General features: G+C 39.6%; 1 protein-coding gene across 2 annotated transcripts in view; it reads right to left on the bottom strand.

Annotated features, from left to right (window-relative positions):
- SEPSECS (Sep (O-phosphoserine) tRNA:Sec (selenocysteine) tRNA synthase) overlaps positions 1–15669 on the bottom strand; it is a 28078-nt gene extending 12409 nt beyond the window's left edge. The window contains exons 1-8 of one of the 2 annotated variants that reach the window (XM_075752400.1): positions 15383–15669; positions 13814–13968; positions 11405–11523; positions 11159–11317; positions 6836–6989; positions 2763–2865; positions 420–549; positions 217–308 (exon numbers count right to left, since the gene is read on the bottom strand). In XM_075752400.1, the coding sequence (XP_075608515.1) occupies positions 217–308; positions 420–549; positions 2763–2865; positions 6836–6989; positions 11159–11317; positions 11405–11523; positions 13814–13968; positions 15383–15496 (1026 nt within the window). In that variant the 5' untranslated portion in view covers positions 15497–15669. Of the gene's footprint in view, positions 1–216; positions 309–419; positions 550–2762; positions 2866–6835; positions 6990–11158; positions 11318–11404; positions 11524–13813; positions 13969–14482; positions 15297–15382 lie in introns of those variants that run through there. The other variant, XM_075752401.1, reaches the window with a different exon arrangement.
- Between the last annotated feature and the right edge of the window lie 1858 nt (positions 15670–17527).

The raw sequence follows: 17527 nt of genomic DNA, 5'->3' as shown, positions 1-17527 counted from the left end.
TTTAGCCTTCTGGTTTGGAAAACAACATGGAAATCATGCTTACTCATGAGCACCATTTGGCCAAGAAATATTATGTCATACTGCCTTTCCAGATTCAGAGCTGTAAGCTCAGAAGAAATTCAAAAGCTTTCTAGGCAGAAACTGGATTTACTACACAAAGCAGTTTTGCAAGAAGACTTTGTTAACAGCTGACTTGAAGAAAGCCAAAAAGCTTACCTTTCTCTCTTTTAGTAACTGTTTGTAACCACTAGCACCTAGAGACAGAAGTGTAATGAGGACATCTAAAGAAGGAGACGCAGATGCTCTTCCTGAGAAAAACAATATACAGATTGGCAAAAATAAAATTTATGTGAAAGCAAGCTGATAATCAAGTTTTCTAGTTATTTCATATGTATGAAATCAGTCCATGAACTAGTTACCTGGATACATTTTGCTGATCTCCTGAATGAAGGACTCATTGAAGCCAGCAATGACAGCACCACCTACTGGAACCATAAAATTTTTGTCCAGGCTCTGAACAAAAGCATCTATTCTGCCAACTCGAGCACCCTTTATCAAAAAGGAATGAAAAAAAAAATCCACAACATACATTAGGAAAAAGGAAACATGTGATAGCATCATTGTTACTCAGCAATGTAACTGAGATAAATATAATTCCTGAAACTCTCTCAGATATTGTATTTGTGATGAAAAATTAAAGATCATACTATTACCTTTCCTTAGCATTGCTTGACATTATGACCATTGTCTGCTTACATAGTACATTACAAATTCCTATTTTTCTATTATTTAAAATACTGATTTCAGTTCCTGCGAGTTTAAGTGTAGCTTATTTCCAACAACAACCCAAAAGAAAATCCTTGGAATTTAATGGGAGTTATACAGTTAAAACTGTACAACACAAAACATTTCACAGACTCTCACGGTTAAGGGCTACAGGTTAATGCTTCATTAGAAAATTTTTCTTGATACACATATAAATTTGCATTAAAACAAGAGGGTTGTGACAGCACCCCTTTTTATAAGGCTGCTTGCCATCTAACTTCCTATAGCAGATTTCCCCACTTCCCGGAAAACACAATGTCCTTATACCTATCCACTCAGATATTCTTAAAGGAAAAAGGTAGATTCTGCAGTACATCTTCAATTTGAGTAATATGCTGCTGTGAACTGTACAATTAAAATGTATGCAGCATAACAGAAATATACTTGAAAAGTATATTATAGAACATACATATTCAAGTATATTCAAATATAAACATATTAAAGTACTACAAACTAAACACAAGAAATAGAAACAAAGTTAATAGCTATATGTCAAAAAGAGTGAAAAAAGCAGATTCAACTAAACCACAGTTATTATTTCTATGTTTTAATAGCTTAGTGCATGGGAGATGGGAAGATGCACTCTGGGTTTGTCAGCTTTTTGATGGGAAGATGAATGCCAGCAGCTATCATTTGATTTAATTGACAGAAGACCACCAGAGGAAGAGCACGACAAATGAAATGGTCTCGAAAGCTCTTCCCTGTGATACTCTTGCAAATTCTGTTCACACCATGCTCAGCATGTGCATATTCCTAAGTATTCATTAATAACTACTTCCCCATAGTACATTTTCTATCACAGGAAATACATTTTTGTAAATAAATGTGAAACAAACCGAGCTCAAATATATACATTTGCATAACCAAAGAACAAACAAACAAAAAACCCGCAAACAACCTATCAAGAAGCCAAAAAACCCAGCAGAAACCAACAAAGTAACAGTTCTATTTGTAGCTTTGCAGCCTGAAAAGATTATCATTACATGCATTTAATGCAGTAAGACTCAGCAATTCCACAGCCCCCTTGTCAGAATCTCACTAAACTTGTGCAAGTTAAATACAACAAACACGTACCAAGTACATTACAAATAAAGCATATGCCATTTTCTATTTCACACATCAAGATTTGTCAAATTCCTTCAGTCTCTCAAGATTCAGAAATGCCAGCATGATGTTCCTGTTATGTATCAAGTTGTTCTGTGCCCAGTTAATAACATAATGTCTTCTTAATTAAAAAAAAATGACCAGCATATTTTAAATTCATAATAGTTCAGAATCCCCTGGATCCTATTAAAAAAATATCCCCTTATTCTTTTGATATGGGCAACAGAGAGAAAAGAGAAATATTGAAGAAACGGTGCACATACATTGCAATGAGCAAAAATGCAAGAATTCTAAGTTTTATGGTTGATCTTAGATAATAAACAACCTCCTTTTCAAACTAAACAGGAACAGAAATTAAACTTTTTGGAAACAACATTGAACTTAACCGAATTTCCTCTGCTGTTCTCTGTGACAACAATATTTTAACAGTGGCAACATCTATAAAGTGTTGCTGTAGAATTTTGTATCTTCAATTGAAAATCTGTAACTCACATTCTGTTGAAGGCTTAATCCCTATTCAAGCATGACCTATTTATTTTTAGTTAATAAATTTCTGAAATATTTTAAGAAATCTTACTAAGGGCATTTTTCCATTATGAAAGACACTTGAACATAAACAAAACCTAAATAAATTTGGTTTTGATACATGAAAAGCAGGTAATAGAAATATTTCCCCCTGCTCTGCTTTCTCAGAAAATTATTCAAGTATCAGACATGCACGGGATTAGTCTCAAAACTGTGAAACATCTGATAAAATTTGCTAGTGTCGTCTACAATCAGAGATTTACTTAAACTTGTTAAAAAAATTATTATTTGAAATACACAGCTCCTACCTGCTGGATAAGATGCATACATTTTGAAGACTGAACTCCATATGCATTGTTGACAATATGGGGAATGTCATAATTAGCACAAACCACAGCCAGTTCTTCCAGTCTATGAGCATAAAATTGTAATTTAGAGAAGCATTAATAACTAACTTATGTTACAAATCAGACCATTAAAAGACTGAAAGGTCTACAAGGATGTCAGAAAGAGAAAAGAAACTTTTTTGATTAATACCTCAAGGTAGCACTTGTCACCTTCAGCTATAATGTTAAGAAGAAAATTCTATTAGTTTTTACATATACCACAAATTGTTGACCTAGGCTGAAATTTTTCATGCTTCACTGAAAGTTTTGCCTGGAATACAGTAAATAGATCCCAAATCATTCTGCTTCAGATATAAGCATTTTTTATGTTAATGATAACTATCAGAGCTTTAGCTATTCACACTTTTCTCCCTTTTCTTCTAATATTCAACCTGAAAATAGCCTAATGGAAGTTTCAAGATGTGTCTTGGGAATGAAAAGCATCATATAACGCTAAGTCTTTATATGTTTCTGTTTATTTCAAGGAACTAATATTTCAACCCTTTGGCTGAAATCTCACTTGCATACTTCAGATAAACTGATTAACAGAGAACAGATTCTTCAAAGGAATGGAGAGCCCTACAATGTCTGAATGTGGAAATCAACAAATTAAAACTTTGTTCAACTATTTACTCAGAAATAAAGACGACTCTTCATTTGCCTTTAGAAATCCCTGAAATCACAGTGAGCTCAGCCTGGAATCATTTCTCAGTCAAACTAGGATTTATGTGGTGCATAGCTCATTTTGGGTAAGGGCCTTCAGCATCTTAAACACAAATGTACTTAGTACCCTTTTTTGAAACACTCCAGTCATGCTCTATTTTTTAAAAAGACTCTGGACTTGTGAATGCATTTTAGAAATAAAAATCTATTTGAAAAAATAAGGTACTATATAATTATTTAAAGTGATGATAAAGGTAATATTATTTTTTAAAAAATCAGGAAACTCTAAACCTTCAATGCATTTTTACTCTATCTCCTTCTGTACAGCCCCTCTCTGTAATTTACTGACATTCATATAAAATGTGACAGAGTATGAAAACATTTTCCAAGAGGTGACATTCCTTTGCATTCTATTTCTATTACATTGCCTAGTGTTGTTTTGTAATGCAAAATTCAGCTGCAAACCTATGATTAAATTTTCTAAACCTCAACCCTTAGGAAAACATCATCACCACCACTGTATTATCGCTAAAGAAATCACAAGTATTTCACAATTAGGAAACACCAGTAGTATAATGCCCATATTGATCTTCTACAGTCAAGACATTCGGCAGGAGCTGCATGTCCAGTAATTTGTCATATTTATCTACATCCTGAATCCTGAACTATGTAACATTAACAGAATACTCCAGGAAACGGTAACACTACACAGGGCAAAGTTTTTTGCTTCTGACCTGCTGATCTTAATCAGACTTATTCCACACCTTCCACAGAGACTCAACAGAAAAGAGTTCCCCTCTTACAGGCTTCTTTTCAAGTTCAGGTAGAGAATTTCACCAAACTGGAAACGTAGAGGGTGTACTGCTCTGTATGTTTGTCTTTCTCACCCTGTGAGACTTCAAGGAGTAATAATCTAGTATCTACAAGTACTGAAAACAGAAAAGTCTCTTTACTTTTCCTAAAAATATTCTATTGAACAAGAGATCCATATTGCAATACAGGATGAGAGTGCTACAGTTTGAAAAGAGTACGTGATTATGCAAGGGAAGCAAACAATTATGCACACCACTTGTCTGCTTCCAAGGCTTAAAATGAATCATCAAAAGAGCTGCTAGTCATATTAAAAAAATAAAGTATTAATGTAAGTTTGGCTACTACTTGAGTTGTTAAGTCACAGGACTTACAGAAATATTTTGCATCTTGTTCTTTCTCTCCTTCTTGTGAAAGTTCATAAAAAGAAAGCTTTGCTCTTTCTTCTAATATTAATGAAAGTAACAAGATACAGGGTTCTGCTAAGTACATAACCTAACTGAAAAAGACTTTTATTTTCCTTTAGTTCTCTAAATATGGTAGTTTTAGAGACAACTCACAGCAACAGCAGCTAATATACTGACTAAGAACTGATGTCTCTCTGAGGGAGGGGGTTTATACACTAGTGAATTATTCCCATAAAGTTAAATAATATTTCAAAGGAAAGCTATAGGTACACAGGCATAAAACTCTCACCCTGACCTTTTAACAATCCTAGGCCACTTAAAATTTTAAAACACCACCACCACAACTAAACAAAGCCTTACAAATGCAAGATATTTAAAAACAGACATTTAAAATGGTACTCTCCAGAAACGCTGTATGGGATTTTCCTTCCTGTAGGAAGATGAATGTTATGGCCTTCAATAGCTGACAGTATCCTTTAAATAGAAAGTGCATTCAAATCCTCCTATATCTGTGGTATATCATAACACAGTGCCACTGCCTAATAATTCATCTTTTAGTTGCAGAGGACAAAACAATCGCACGTCAAAAAGAGGAGGCAGATAAGGAAAAGATTAATTTACCCAAGCTATAAAATAGACCATTCAATTTTGATAGCTGTGATTTAAGTTAGCCAATAAATCTGCAAGTCAACTTCAAGCAATGTTCATAGTATTCTGACAGAATTATATGGTTTTAACTTCCCTCTAGCAATTGGGTTAACCTATGATAAATACAGGGGTTTTTTAAAGGTAGGAAAACAGAGCAAAACATATCTTTACTTGCCATGTTTCAGAGTCAATAATGTTTCTTTCCTACACTTGCAAACATTCAACTAAATTTTCCAGATAACAAAGTAATTAACAAAAAAACATGCACTGCAGAGGAACTGTGAAAATAAGTCTTTTCAATTTAGTGATAAATTAAAAACAATTAAAGTGGAACAACCGAGGCACTACATTTAAAACCATGTAAAAAAAGATGTCTTGTTAATATCTCGTAGTTTAGTGTACTACACACAAGCCCATAAAAATATACCTGTTCAATTGTAAAACCTAACAAATTTGCTTCTTGATACTTATTCTCATAAGCAAATAGAGAAAACAGGTTTTCTGAGTAACAATGGTGCTCATTTTGGACAAATGACTCAATATACCAAGTGTTTTAGCCACCTCTACTCCAACATGTCATTTGCAGATTGAGAAGATTTTCAAGTATTTCAAAACCAAACTACACATTGAAATAATCTCAGATACTCTATTTTCCATCCATAACTGTAATATTCATCTCAGCTTCAGCTAGTGCTTGAATGACATCTTCATAGCAACTACAGAAGTTATATATATGGACACATAATATTAGGAAAGAACGTAATGTATTTTAAGCTTCTTTTAATGGTGATTTAACAGCTGGAAATTGTAAGAAGTAGCATCATGCAATCAGGCAGCAAACGTTCAAACTAAGACAAGTTACAGCAGGGCAAATCATATGTTATACTCGTACACCACATCTGCCCTAGATGCTTCCAAGAGTTCCCTTACATCAGTATATCTTAATTAGCCCTAGAAACATCAGTATAATCCAGGAAAGAGTAATTCAAGCAAAGATTTTAAATTTAGCTGTAGCTTTTTTTTTTTTTTTTAACTGTATTAACAGCCTGGGAAAATTCATCATTGGCTAGAGAAGAGTAGAAAAGGCAACAGTAATATTAAAATATGGCATTAGGTATGGAACTACATTTCCTGGACTATGTTTCTATGAAAGTCTACTTTTACTACTTCCACGAAATAAGAAATCCACTGCCAAACTGACATTCATTTCACCAGAAAAGATCATCATTAACCTCAGTTATATGACAGAAGGAAAACCTTCTGCATTATTCCCACTTTTTTAATATACTTTTCTGAAAGTGGAACATTGTTTCAACCTGCCATTTTTCTTAAGCAAGGGATTAAATTCTCTTTACTAATTGTTGGCAGTAACTATGTAATTTTAGGAGTGGACATTCAAAACACAGAGGGATGGTTTGTTCGGGTTTTACAGTAACAAATAACACACTTCTTACAAAGACTACTTACCTATCAGGTACCCTGGGAGCAAAGCAAGACGTTGTAGAATGCACACAAAGAATATTTTCAGCACCCAGAGTCTTGATTTTAGCCTCCACTGCTTCAACATCCGTCCGTAGCTCATCGCCTTCTAATACATTTTCTATCACCACAGGCTCAAAACCTGACCCAAAAAAGCAAGATCTGAATGTGCATCATCAAATCTCTGACTAATTGTGGGGTTTTAGTTCCAGTGTAAATCTGAAAAATCTTGCTTCTGTTGTTTTAACAGTCTTCCAGACATGGATTTAGAACACAGATACATAAACTGTTTTATTGTACAATGTCCACATAGCTAAAAACTACAGTAACATTCTTGTTAAATACTCTAGACAAAAGCTTACCTTACATTCTTTGCATGCAACAGCAACAGGTTTGAAGATTGTTTTAAAAACAGATTAACCTCTTCCCTCCCGATTAAAAAGAGTGTTTGAGTGGCATTCTTGTAAAACATTAGCATACTAAAACAGTCTCTCTAAAAAAGGATGCTATTAGATGTAGCAATACAATAATGATCATTATGAATTGGCTTTCATCATAAGCCTCTGCCTTATTCAATATATAAACTTCCAAATTACTTCTTAAAAGATAAAAATGTCCACGTTTGACCTCATTTTGAAAGTGAACTTTGTCATATCGTAAACCCCAAGCTATTTCTCAAGTCTTTTACCCTTTATCCTATTTTTTTAAGTTTCCAGCTTAAGTCTGTATTTAAGATGTTCAATAGTTGAACCTCATACAGTTGTTTCTCAAGGACACATATAAGAAATGTTTGAAAAAAGGAAGTTATCCCCTTCTTCTAAATGTTGGAATGTTTCCAGTTTTGGAATGTGCTGCTCAGGAGGGATGTTGAAAAACCAGAGAGGGTCTATCATAGAATCATAGAATGGTTTGGGTTGGAAGGGACCTCAAAGATCATCTAGTTCCAACCCCCCTGCCATGGGCAGGGACACCTTCCACTAGACCAGGTTGCCCAAAGCCCCATCCAACCTGGCCTGGAACACTTCCACAGGGAGGGGGCATCTACAACCTCTCTGGGCAACCTGTTCCAGTGCCTCACCACCCTCACAGTAAAGAATTTCTTTCTAACATCTCATCTAAATCGACCCTCCTTCAGCTTAAACCCATTACCCCTTGTCCTGTCACTACACTCCCTGATAAACAGTCCCTCACCAGCTTTCCTGTAGGCCCCTTCAGGTACTGGTAAGCCGCAATTAGATCTCCCTGGAGCCTTCTCTTCTCCAGGCTGAACAACCCCAACTCTCTCAGCCTGTCCTCAGAGGAGAGATGCTCCAGCCCTCTGATCAGCTTTGTGGCCCTCCTCTGGACTCACTCCAACAGCTCCATGTCTCTCCTGTACTGGGGCCCCCAGAGCTGGACGCAGTACTCCAGGTGGGGTCTCACCAGAGTGGAGTAGAGGGGCAGGATCACCTCCCTTGACGTGCTGGTCACGCCTCTTTTGATGCAACCCAGGACACGGTTGGCTTTCTGGGCTGCAAGCGCACACTGCTGGCTCATGTTGAGCTTCTCATCAATCAATACCCCCAAGTTCTTCTCCCCGGGGCTGCTTTCAATCCATTCCTTGCCCAGTCTGTAGTCGTGCTTGGGATTGCGCTGACCCACGTGCAGGACCTTGCACTTGGCCTTGTTAAACTTCATGCAGTTCACAGGAGCCCACCTCTCCAGCCTGGCAAGGTCCCTCTGGATGGCATCCCTTCCCTCCAGCGTGTCGACCACACCACACAGCTTGGTGTCGTCGGCAAATTTGCTGAGGGTGCACTCGATCCCACTGTCCATGTCGCTGACAAAGATGTTGAACTGTGCCGGTCCCAGTACCGACCCCCGGGGAACACCACTTGTCACTGTTCTCCACTTGGACATCGAGCCGTTGACCACAAGTCTTTGACTGCGATCAGAGGGCTACTAAGATGGTTGCAATATAGCACACACAGCTTAGAAAGAATGGTCGTAAGACCTAGACTTTTGAATCCTGAAAAGGCTAAGGAGAATATCTAATAGCGGTCCCCAACCATCTGAAAGGGAATTACAAAGACAACACAGCCAAACTGTCTGGGCCCTACAATTTAAACACAGTGTGAAGGGTCCCTGAATGCATCCAGAGGAGGGCAACAAAGCTGGTGAAAGGGCTGGAAGGCATGTCCTGCGAGGAGCAGCTGAGGAATTTGGGCTTGCCTAGTTTGGAGAAAGGGAGGCTGAAGGGCAACCTCATTGCTCTCTACAGCTTTGAGAAGAGGGGAAGTAGAGAGGGAGGTGCTGCGCTCCTCTCCCTGGTATCCAGTGACAGGACACACAGGAAAGGTTCAAAGCTGCAGCAGGGGAGGTTCAGACTGGGTATTAGGAAGCATTTCTTTACCAAGAGGGCGGTCAAACACTGGAACAGGCTCCTAGAGAGGTGGTCGATGCTCCAAGCCTGTCAGTGTTTAAGAGGCATTGGAACAATGCCTTCAATAATGTGCTTTAACTTTTGGTCAGCCCTGAAGTGACCAGGCAGTTGGACTAGATGATCACTGTAGGTCCCTTCCAACCATTCTACTCTATTCTATCCTATCCCTTGGTAGGATATGATAAGAGTCAACAGCAACAAATTTTGTCTTGAGAGGTTCAGAATAAACAGCAAACCCTTTTTTTCATAAGAAGATAGCACAGCACTGGAACTGCTATCCAGAGAGGTTGTGTAATTTCCATTCTCAAAGATCTTCAAGATTCAGCTAGATAAAGGCATGGTTGAGCTAACCTAGCACTTAAAGAGTTTTTGTTCTTAAAGAGGGAAGCCTGTCATGGTGGTTGCTCAAATTTACAGCTTGTAAAGAAATCAATCAATAAATCAGAAAGGTTTTGTTTACATAATAAAACACTGGAAACCATATATTCCCTTCCCCAAACAGGTGTGGCATGGCAGCAACATCATGCTAGCTGAAGTGACTTTCTAAAAAAACAGAGATGTTCAATTTATCAAATGAAAGTAAAGAGAAGAGGAGGGGAAAAGGGAAAGCGTGATTTCCAAAGCAGTGTACCATGGCAGTAGATATGTGAATTTTTCCTTCATGGCTCAACACCATGCCTTAACACTGACATATAAGGCTCAAACTCCACAGAAGAACATGGCCTACAAGGATTCATCGACATCATTAGCCCTAGTCTGGTTTTCAGTTAGTGATCTAGAAGATCAAGGTTGCATTTAATAGATAGTTATTAGATATCTGATACCTGCTTCTCTCATTTTTAGTTGATAATTATTTTAATTAATTATGTGATAGCTATCTTTAACTATTAAAAAAATTGACAGATCAATTATATTTTCTCATAACCTTCTCCACTGTAAACGTAATTTCCTTAGCTAGATGTTCTAAATTGAGCGTAATATTCCAAAAACACTCCCACTTTTCTTATATACATGTTCTATTTGTTCTGATCTGATTCCTTTTAAATACCTCTGCATCTTATCTGGACAGAATCCAGCCCCTGCTTCCAATTGTTTAGTCATTTTTACCTAATGAGTCTTTTATGCAAAAACTAAATGCGTCCTAGGAACTAGGACCAGAATCTATGCCACCACCTGCAGGTACGTGCACTGAGCTGGAAAATTATGGTCTCCCTTACTTGCCCTTTCCTTGATCCCACACATCTGTCTGCAGGAGAGGACAGCTTCTACCGTGCAGTACTAGTACCCTTCTACAGTGCAGGGACAGACTTCTACCCTTAGTTTACTTATGGTCTGGTAAACAAGGAATTCCATTTGAGAGAAATTAAGGTTTGAACTGAGAAAGGAACCAAACTTATTTGCTAAGTGAGCCAAGTGATACCACAAGATTAAAAGCAAAAAGGGCAGCTAACACTTCTCATGTTCTAAAAGAAAAGAACGTGCAAATCAGACAGCTTGTCACCTTCTGATCAGTTCTGAGGACACATAAGCCTTCTGCATAAATTTAAGAGAGAGATTTGAACTACGAGCCTTGGTTTTACATAATTCTCAGGACAGCAAATTAGGCATCTAACTCAGAGTGAACTGTAACCTCCTCAGAATTGTGTTCTCTATTGGCTACTTTATACACCTCTGTACCTTGGCACATGCCTACATTTTACAAGGAATTAAGATGATGACTACCATATGTAATTGCATGGCAGAAATAGGGAGTATAGAAATAAAGTGCTTCTACTATGTATTAGGCCTTTTCTGGATCTTACTGCAAGCATATGAATTGATCAGTCTGTGAGATCAAGTTTTATGTCTGTTAGAAGAACACACTGAATAATCAGTCACCTCCTTCTTACCTGCAGTTATCATTGATTTAAAACAGGACTTCTGGTCTATACGTGGCCAGATAATGTATTTTGCCTTTGGTCTCTTGTGTCGCAGTGTTAAAAAACACAGAGTTAGACTCATGCCAGTTGCCATAGGAACCACAAAGCAATTGGTCACTGTCCGGACACCTGCATGTAAAAGCCAAGTCAGAAATTAATATGAAGAACCCATGACATGCCCCCACAAATGAGAGATATTTTCAGATTTACACCTACCAGCCAGCTTTATAATATCCAGAACTACTGAATTAGTAAGTTTGTTCAAAAGGCTAGACCCTGCAGCTTTAGGCTGGACTGCAGAAATATCACCTGACCTTCCAATTCCATGGATCAACCTAAACAAAAAAAGTTGAAAACATAGATCAATTTTTTTCACATCCCAAAGCAATAATCTGTGCTGACTTAAGAGAATCCAGTTTGATAAACAATTGTGAAAAATGTTGCATCCAATGCAACATCAGTATCTGCCATAATGAGTTCCATTATAACAAACTACATATATTCATATGAAACTGTTGTTTTTATTTTTTTAACAGTAGATTAACAATGTTCCAGTATGCAAGTAAAAACTTTAAGACGACCCATAGCAGCAACACCTTTAGCATCTGGCAGGCTTCCTTTTAAGCACACCTCAGCACTTCTTGATGTCCGTTGAATTAGCATTATAAATGCTGATGTGTTCAGACACACAATTCCATGGAAAACAAAAATCAGTTGCCTATAGTGCAGCATACCATAGGCATAGTAGTAGTATACAGATACTCCCCTGAAAAATGCTTCATCTCCACAGGGCAAAGAAATAATATATATTGTGACAAAATGCCCTGAAAGACAGTTAGGTTAATGTATCACTTTGCCCAACTTTTTCTATACCTTCACTTCATCTACCTCTCCTACTATTCAATATTATGTATCATGCAATACCATCTCTCTCTGCATTCTGTTTATAAATTATGTTTATAAACTGCATTTATAAATGTTGGGTATTATTTAGTACCTTTCAGGAGTGGAGGATCCTGAAGTCATTTATAAAATATCAGCTTACAGAACTAACTTTACCCATGGCTGAAATGCAGCAGCTACTCAAGTAAGCTAGTAACAATACACATCTATTTCTGACTTTAGTTCTGTTTTTGTCTTGGGAATAGAGTAAAATGCAGTCTGATGAGTGTATGGAACTCAGAACTTCTTGGAGCATAGATTTACAGCTATTTTTCCCCATTTCAAGCTATAGGTTGAAATCAACAATAGCTTGATAATTAATTGAAACTTGCACATAATCCTCACTCCATCAAAAATATTTTCCTCCCTCGATCCTTCTGCTATGTTCTTAATAGCTTTCTCATACAACTACTTTTTCTTTTCTGCACATACATGCTCCTTCCTAAGGAGCAATGCTCCCTAAGACTGGCCCTTGGAATTTACTATGTTGAAAGGAGAGACAGCTTGAGAACCACCCACCTCCTGCTACCCCCACCACTCCCAAAATTACCTGTAAAACTTATTGCAGAAATAAGCGGAGTGGAGGACACCTATACACCTTTCTTTGCTATTGCTGACACTCATAGGTGAAGGCGAGATGCCAGGTGACCGAGCTGCATCAGACCAACAGTACCCAAATGCCAGCCCAGGCTGTCTCTGGTCATGCTTTCTCCAGCATTGCCAGAAAGCAATACTTCCTCAGATACTCTCCCCACTGTGACCCTCTACCTTGCTCGCCACATATATCCTAGACTAGAGAGCAGTATAGAAAAAAAAAAAGCACCAAACTGATATATTAGTGGTTTTCTTCATTATTTTTTCATGGTACTATGAGGCTTATGAAAGCCATTAGGCCTCAGTAATTCAACTTCCATATGGTAAAGCTTACTAAATTTCTGGTCTCCAATATGCTTTTGTGTTACTCTTTCAAGGCAAAACATTCCAGGCAAAATCACTGTTTCATTCCTGCTAGATAAAACATCACAGCAAGGTACTCGGCACAGAAGTCTATGCAAAAAAAAAAAAAAAGTGTATCTTGATAAAGAAATTAACGCAGAGCCTCCAGAATGATAGCATCCAATGTACCCATCACGTGTCAGAAGGGCTGCAAGCTATTAAAAGCTTTTCTGGTCTTTATAGATCTGCTTACTTCATAGAAAATCTATTATAGATGGACTGGGTTTTCACATACGTATCAACTAATCACATTATATAAAAATATTAATGAAAATAACAAAATGCAAAGAGCTGTTGACTAGGAATGTTTGATACTTTACAACTACAATATGCAGTGGTTTTTAATAATATATACAGATAAAAAAACTAGGCACCGTTAAAAAAAGGCAAGTAATATATGGATTATTTTAAACCAGGAAGATCTCTGCTTCCCTTGCATGCAATCAACTCAACGTTTGAAGCTTCTACCAGTTCAGCATATAGGACATAACACTGACAAAAGATTTTTGTTTCATTCCAATGAGTTATTAATGAAAGTTCAATACAGAAAGTTGTATCAATTCAATATTGCATTATATTGTTTTTCTCATATGCTATCAAGGTCTCAGGTAACAAGACACAATAAAATATGCCATTTGAAAGCATTAATAATAAATCTGAATAATTCAAATTGCCGATAATGTGTACCTGTAATGCCTTCGGGCAACGAGTCCTGACGCCACTCTTCCTTCCCTCTCACCCACACCACAGTTGCCCAGAAAGTTATTGCTATCCATTATAGCAAGTTCATGAAGAAACAGTTCAATTGTGCTTTCATCCCATCCATCTTCAGGACATTTTCCCTTAATAATAATATAAAAGTAACTACCAAACTTGGAAATTATGAATGAACACAACTTATACAACTTGTTTCATTAATGTTACCCTTCTTTCCCACATTGAACAGAAGATCTGATTTTCATTACGCTGTCTTATACTATCTAATGTTATGAACCTGTATTCAGAGAAAAGTTAAATAATGATTTTTTTTCATATCTTCAGTGCAACTACTTAGCATATCCTGATATTAAAATAGTCTGGATATTTTCCACTTTCAATTGTTCTTTAAGGTATACAAAAAACCACTGCAGCACATACATGTTAGTTACTCCCTAGAAGACTATAGATTGTTTGATGTATTCTCTAGACAAGAATCTACTACTACAGGAATTCACTGGATGAAAGGGAGATAACTGGGTATTACAGAATCAAAAATATTAATTATGATCAGAAGGGAAATACAGTTTCACTCATAACACATGTTCCTATCTGTTTATTTTCCTTTCTAGTTATTTAGTAGGTAAGGAAACCACTTACAGAATATAATGCATCAAACCTGCAACCAGAGACATGCTCTTTCTTGTGCTTTTTACTGCGTTAAGAAGGGCACCCATCTTTGCAAATTGCAGGGAAGACCCTCAGAGGAAAGGCACCATAAACTCGTGAAGCATTGCTATAGCAGCTCCACAATCCAGAGGCTTTTTTTTTTTTTTTTTACACGTCCCAGGGACAGTAAAACTAATTCAGTAAAACTAATTCATTTCTGAAGTGTGGTATGAAAGTTAAGTTTAAACCAGTGGATGATGTGATTAAGGATGTTCAAGAACTGAAACATTTAAGAATTCATTGATAATGATTTCTGTACATTGGAGAGAAAGAAATACATTGGTTTGGCACCTTGCACGTATCATTTTTTACCTCATGTAGCAGCGTTAGTATCTCATTAAAAGGTTTATTTTACTGTTCGCTGGGCCTTTCTCAGCAAGCGCACAACCAAAGGCGACCTTTGTTACTCCCAAGCGTGGCCTTTCATTTCGGGGCTCCGTGAAGCCTCTGCCCCTACGGCACACCGCGCCGGGCCCCCCCGAGCCGCCCCGCCCGGACTGCGCCCGACACGGCGGCGCGCCATGCCCCTGCCCACCGGCACGGTGGGTGAAAGAGGGCCGGAAAGCCAGCGTGGGAGCTGCTGGGGCAGGACGGCCCGGGTCTGCGCGGGGCCCGGCAGGCCTGCGTGCTCACGGGGCCGTGCGGGGACGCTCCGGCCGGGCCCGAGCCGGGCGGAGAACAGGCGGAGGCTGCTCGTTCGCTGGGCCCCGGGCCGGGCCCACGCCTGCGGGGGACTCAGCACCGCTTTCCCCCACTGCCGCCTGCGCCGCTCCGCCGCAGGGCCCCGGTGCTCGGAGGGCGGCAGGAGCCTGGCGGGGCGGGCCCCGTTACCTGCTCCAGCAGCACCCGCAGGCGCAGCTCGTGCGCGCGGCGGCCCTGCGCCCCCTGGCGCACGTAGGCCGCCGTCACCAGCCGCTCGCTAGAGCCGAAGTTCTCCGCATTCATGGCCGAGGGTCAGACGGCAAACCCCGCACGCAGCAGCGAGACTCCCAGCGACACGAACTACTGCTGCTGCCGCCGCCGCTTGCCCCTCAGCGCCGGTGCGAAGCCACCGACCGGGCCGCCCACCAGCTGGTCAGTTCCCGCCGGAGAGGGACGGGGGGCGGTGTTGCGCATGCGCCGCCTAGCAGCGCCGGAGCCCCTCCCCTCACGGAGGCTGGGCCTCGCCCGCCCCGCCGCGGACTCCCGGTGCTGAGGGAGGGCGGTTCCCCGCCGCGGCGGTGTCTGGCCGACAGCGAGTCTCGGCTTCTGGGTGGAGCGCTGAGCCGCCCCCTGCTAGAGGTACAGCGGCTGCACGGGCCGGCGGCGGCCTTCGCCCGGAGCCGCCGTTGGGTGTCACCGTTTTCCGCGCTCGGGGTCGGCCCTCCACAGGCAGCGCGGGCTCCCGCACCCGGCGGCGTTCCTTCGTGATGGCGGGAAGCCCACCAGAAACTAGACTTCTTGTCTGTGAAGAACCCGTTCCTGGGCTGGTTTTTTCCCCTCCCCTCCGAAGTTTAGCATTAGGCTGTTGAGAACAGTCACATAACTCCCCTTAGGATTCCTGTCAGGGTAGAAGCCATTTGCTCCTCACAAGGTTTCTGCGAGCAAAGGTGTGACTGTCCACAGCAAATAACGGCAGTCTGCTCACTTGATGCAACTGCAGCCTGGCCTACCCACCAAGGCTGTGCAGGCAATGCAAAAAATTGCATTACAAGTAGAGAGACATGCTACTAGGAGAGATCCAATTTGCTTTCTTTTCATGTTATTTGGGAAAATAGAGTTTTGCCAGTAGGAAATCTGGGCCAGGCATTGCACCGTTACTAGGAACTGCCAGGGAAGCCTCAGGAAATGGAAGCTCACCTGGAGCACAGGCACTCCTCAGGGCCCTTGAGCCTCTGCTGTCCTTTGCAGTCAGGCAGCCACGGGGCTGGCAGATCACCACTGACCTTCCTAAAATACATACCCGGCAGCAAGTGTGCAAAAATTGAAGAGGTGTGTTAAGTACACAGTGTGTGTTTGTTCCAATGTTTAGTTTTAACCAGCCTGTACCTGGTCAACTGAATTTATTTATGAAGTCTTATCTGATTCTTCTGGTTTACAGTTTTAAGCTCAGCCTGCAAATTAACATGTGAAAAGTACATAGTGCCCGTCCTGCTTCTGTGGGTTTAATTAGCCTGATTACGATCTTTCAGGCATTCTGACAGAGTTATCTTACACACTTGTTTGAATACTTGGCTCAGACTATAATTACATTTCCTTAGTCCTTTTGAACAGCAAGAATTGTCCCGCTTCTTAGCCCCCGTAGCCATGCTGCATCTGGATTGTTATGATGTGTCGTGATGCTGTTTAGAAATACTGAGCAGCTATTCCTCTTGTTCTTTATTTTAAAATACCACAAGAGGGCGCTCACCTAAAGCTAAAAGTGCACAATTGCACACGGATTCCCTTTTTTTTCGTTGTTTTTCCCACTCCAGTGTTTCGACATAGTGCTCAGATATATATTATAAAGAGATGACAAAGTATGCTCTATGCATTAGAAGAATAGAGAGAAAAGTGTTAGCATGAGGAAAATGATCCAACTTATTTGCATTATTTGTTAGTAATTTTAACTCAAGTGGCTAATTGAGAGTATTAGCTACTCAGAATTAAAATTAAGTTTCTTAATAACTACGATGGTGATGTGTATTTTATTTAATTATGAGCTGTCATAGTGTTTGAACTCTGTGCTACTGAAGATTGATGCAATGTAAAGACTTAGATCAAAACCTGTGAGCAAGTTACAGAATTTTCATTGCATTAGAAGATGAAAACTAAGTTAACTGTGTTTAGACATACACTACCACGTGTAGATGAATCCCTAAACCAGAAGAAATAACTAATGACTTATTTCTTGTTTAGTTTATTCAAAACAAAGAACTTTCAAACTTTTTAGAAACCCATGGATGAACTGTTTGATGAACATTATTGAAACAGCCACAACTCACTCATAACTAATGT

This window comes from Balearica regulorum, chromosome 4 (assembly GCF_011004875.1).
Source record: "Balearica regulorum gibbericeps isolate bBalReg1 chromosome 4, bBalReg1.pri, whole genome shotgun sequence".
Taxonomy (NCBI): domain Eukaryota; kingdom Metazoa; phylum Chordata; class Aves; order Gruiformes; family Gruidae; genus Balearica; species Balearica regulorum.
Note: the sequence above shows the minus strand (reverse complement) of the source record. Positions and strands in the feature narration are given on the sequence as shown.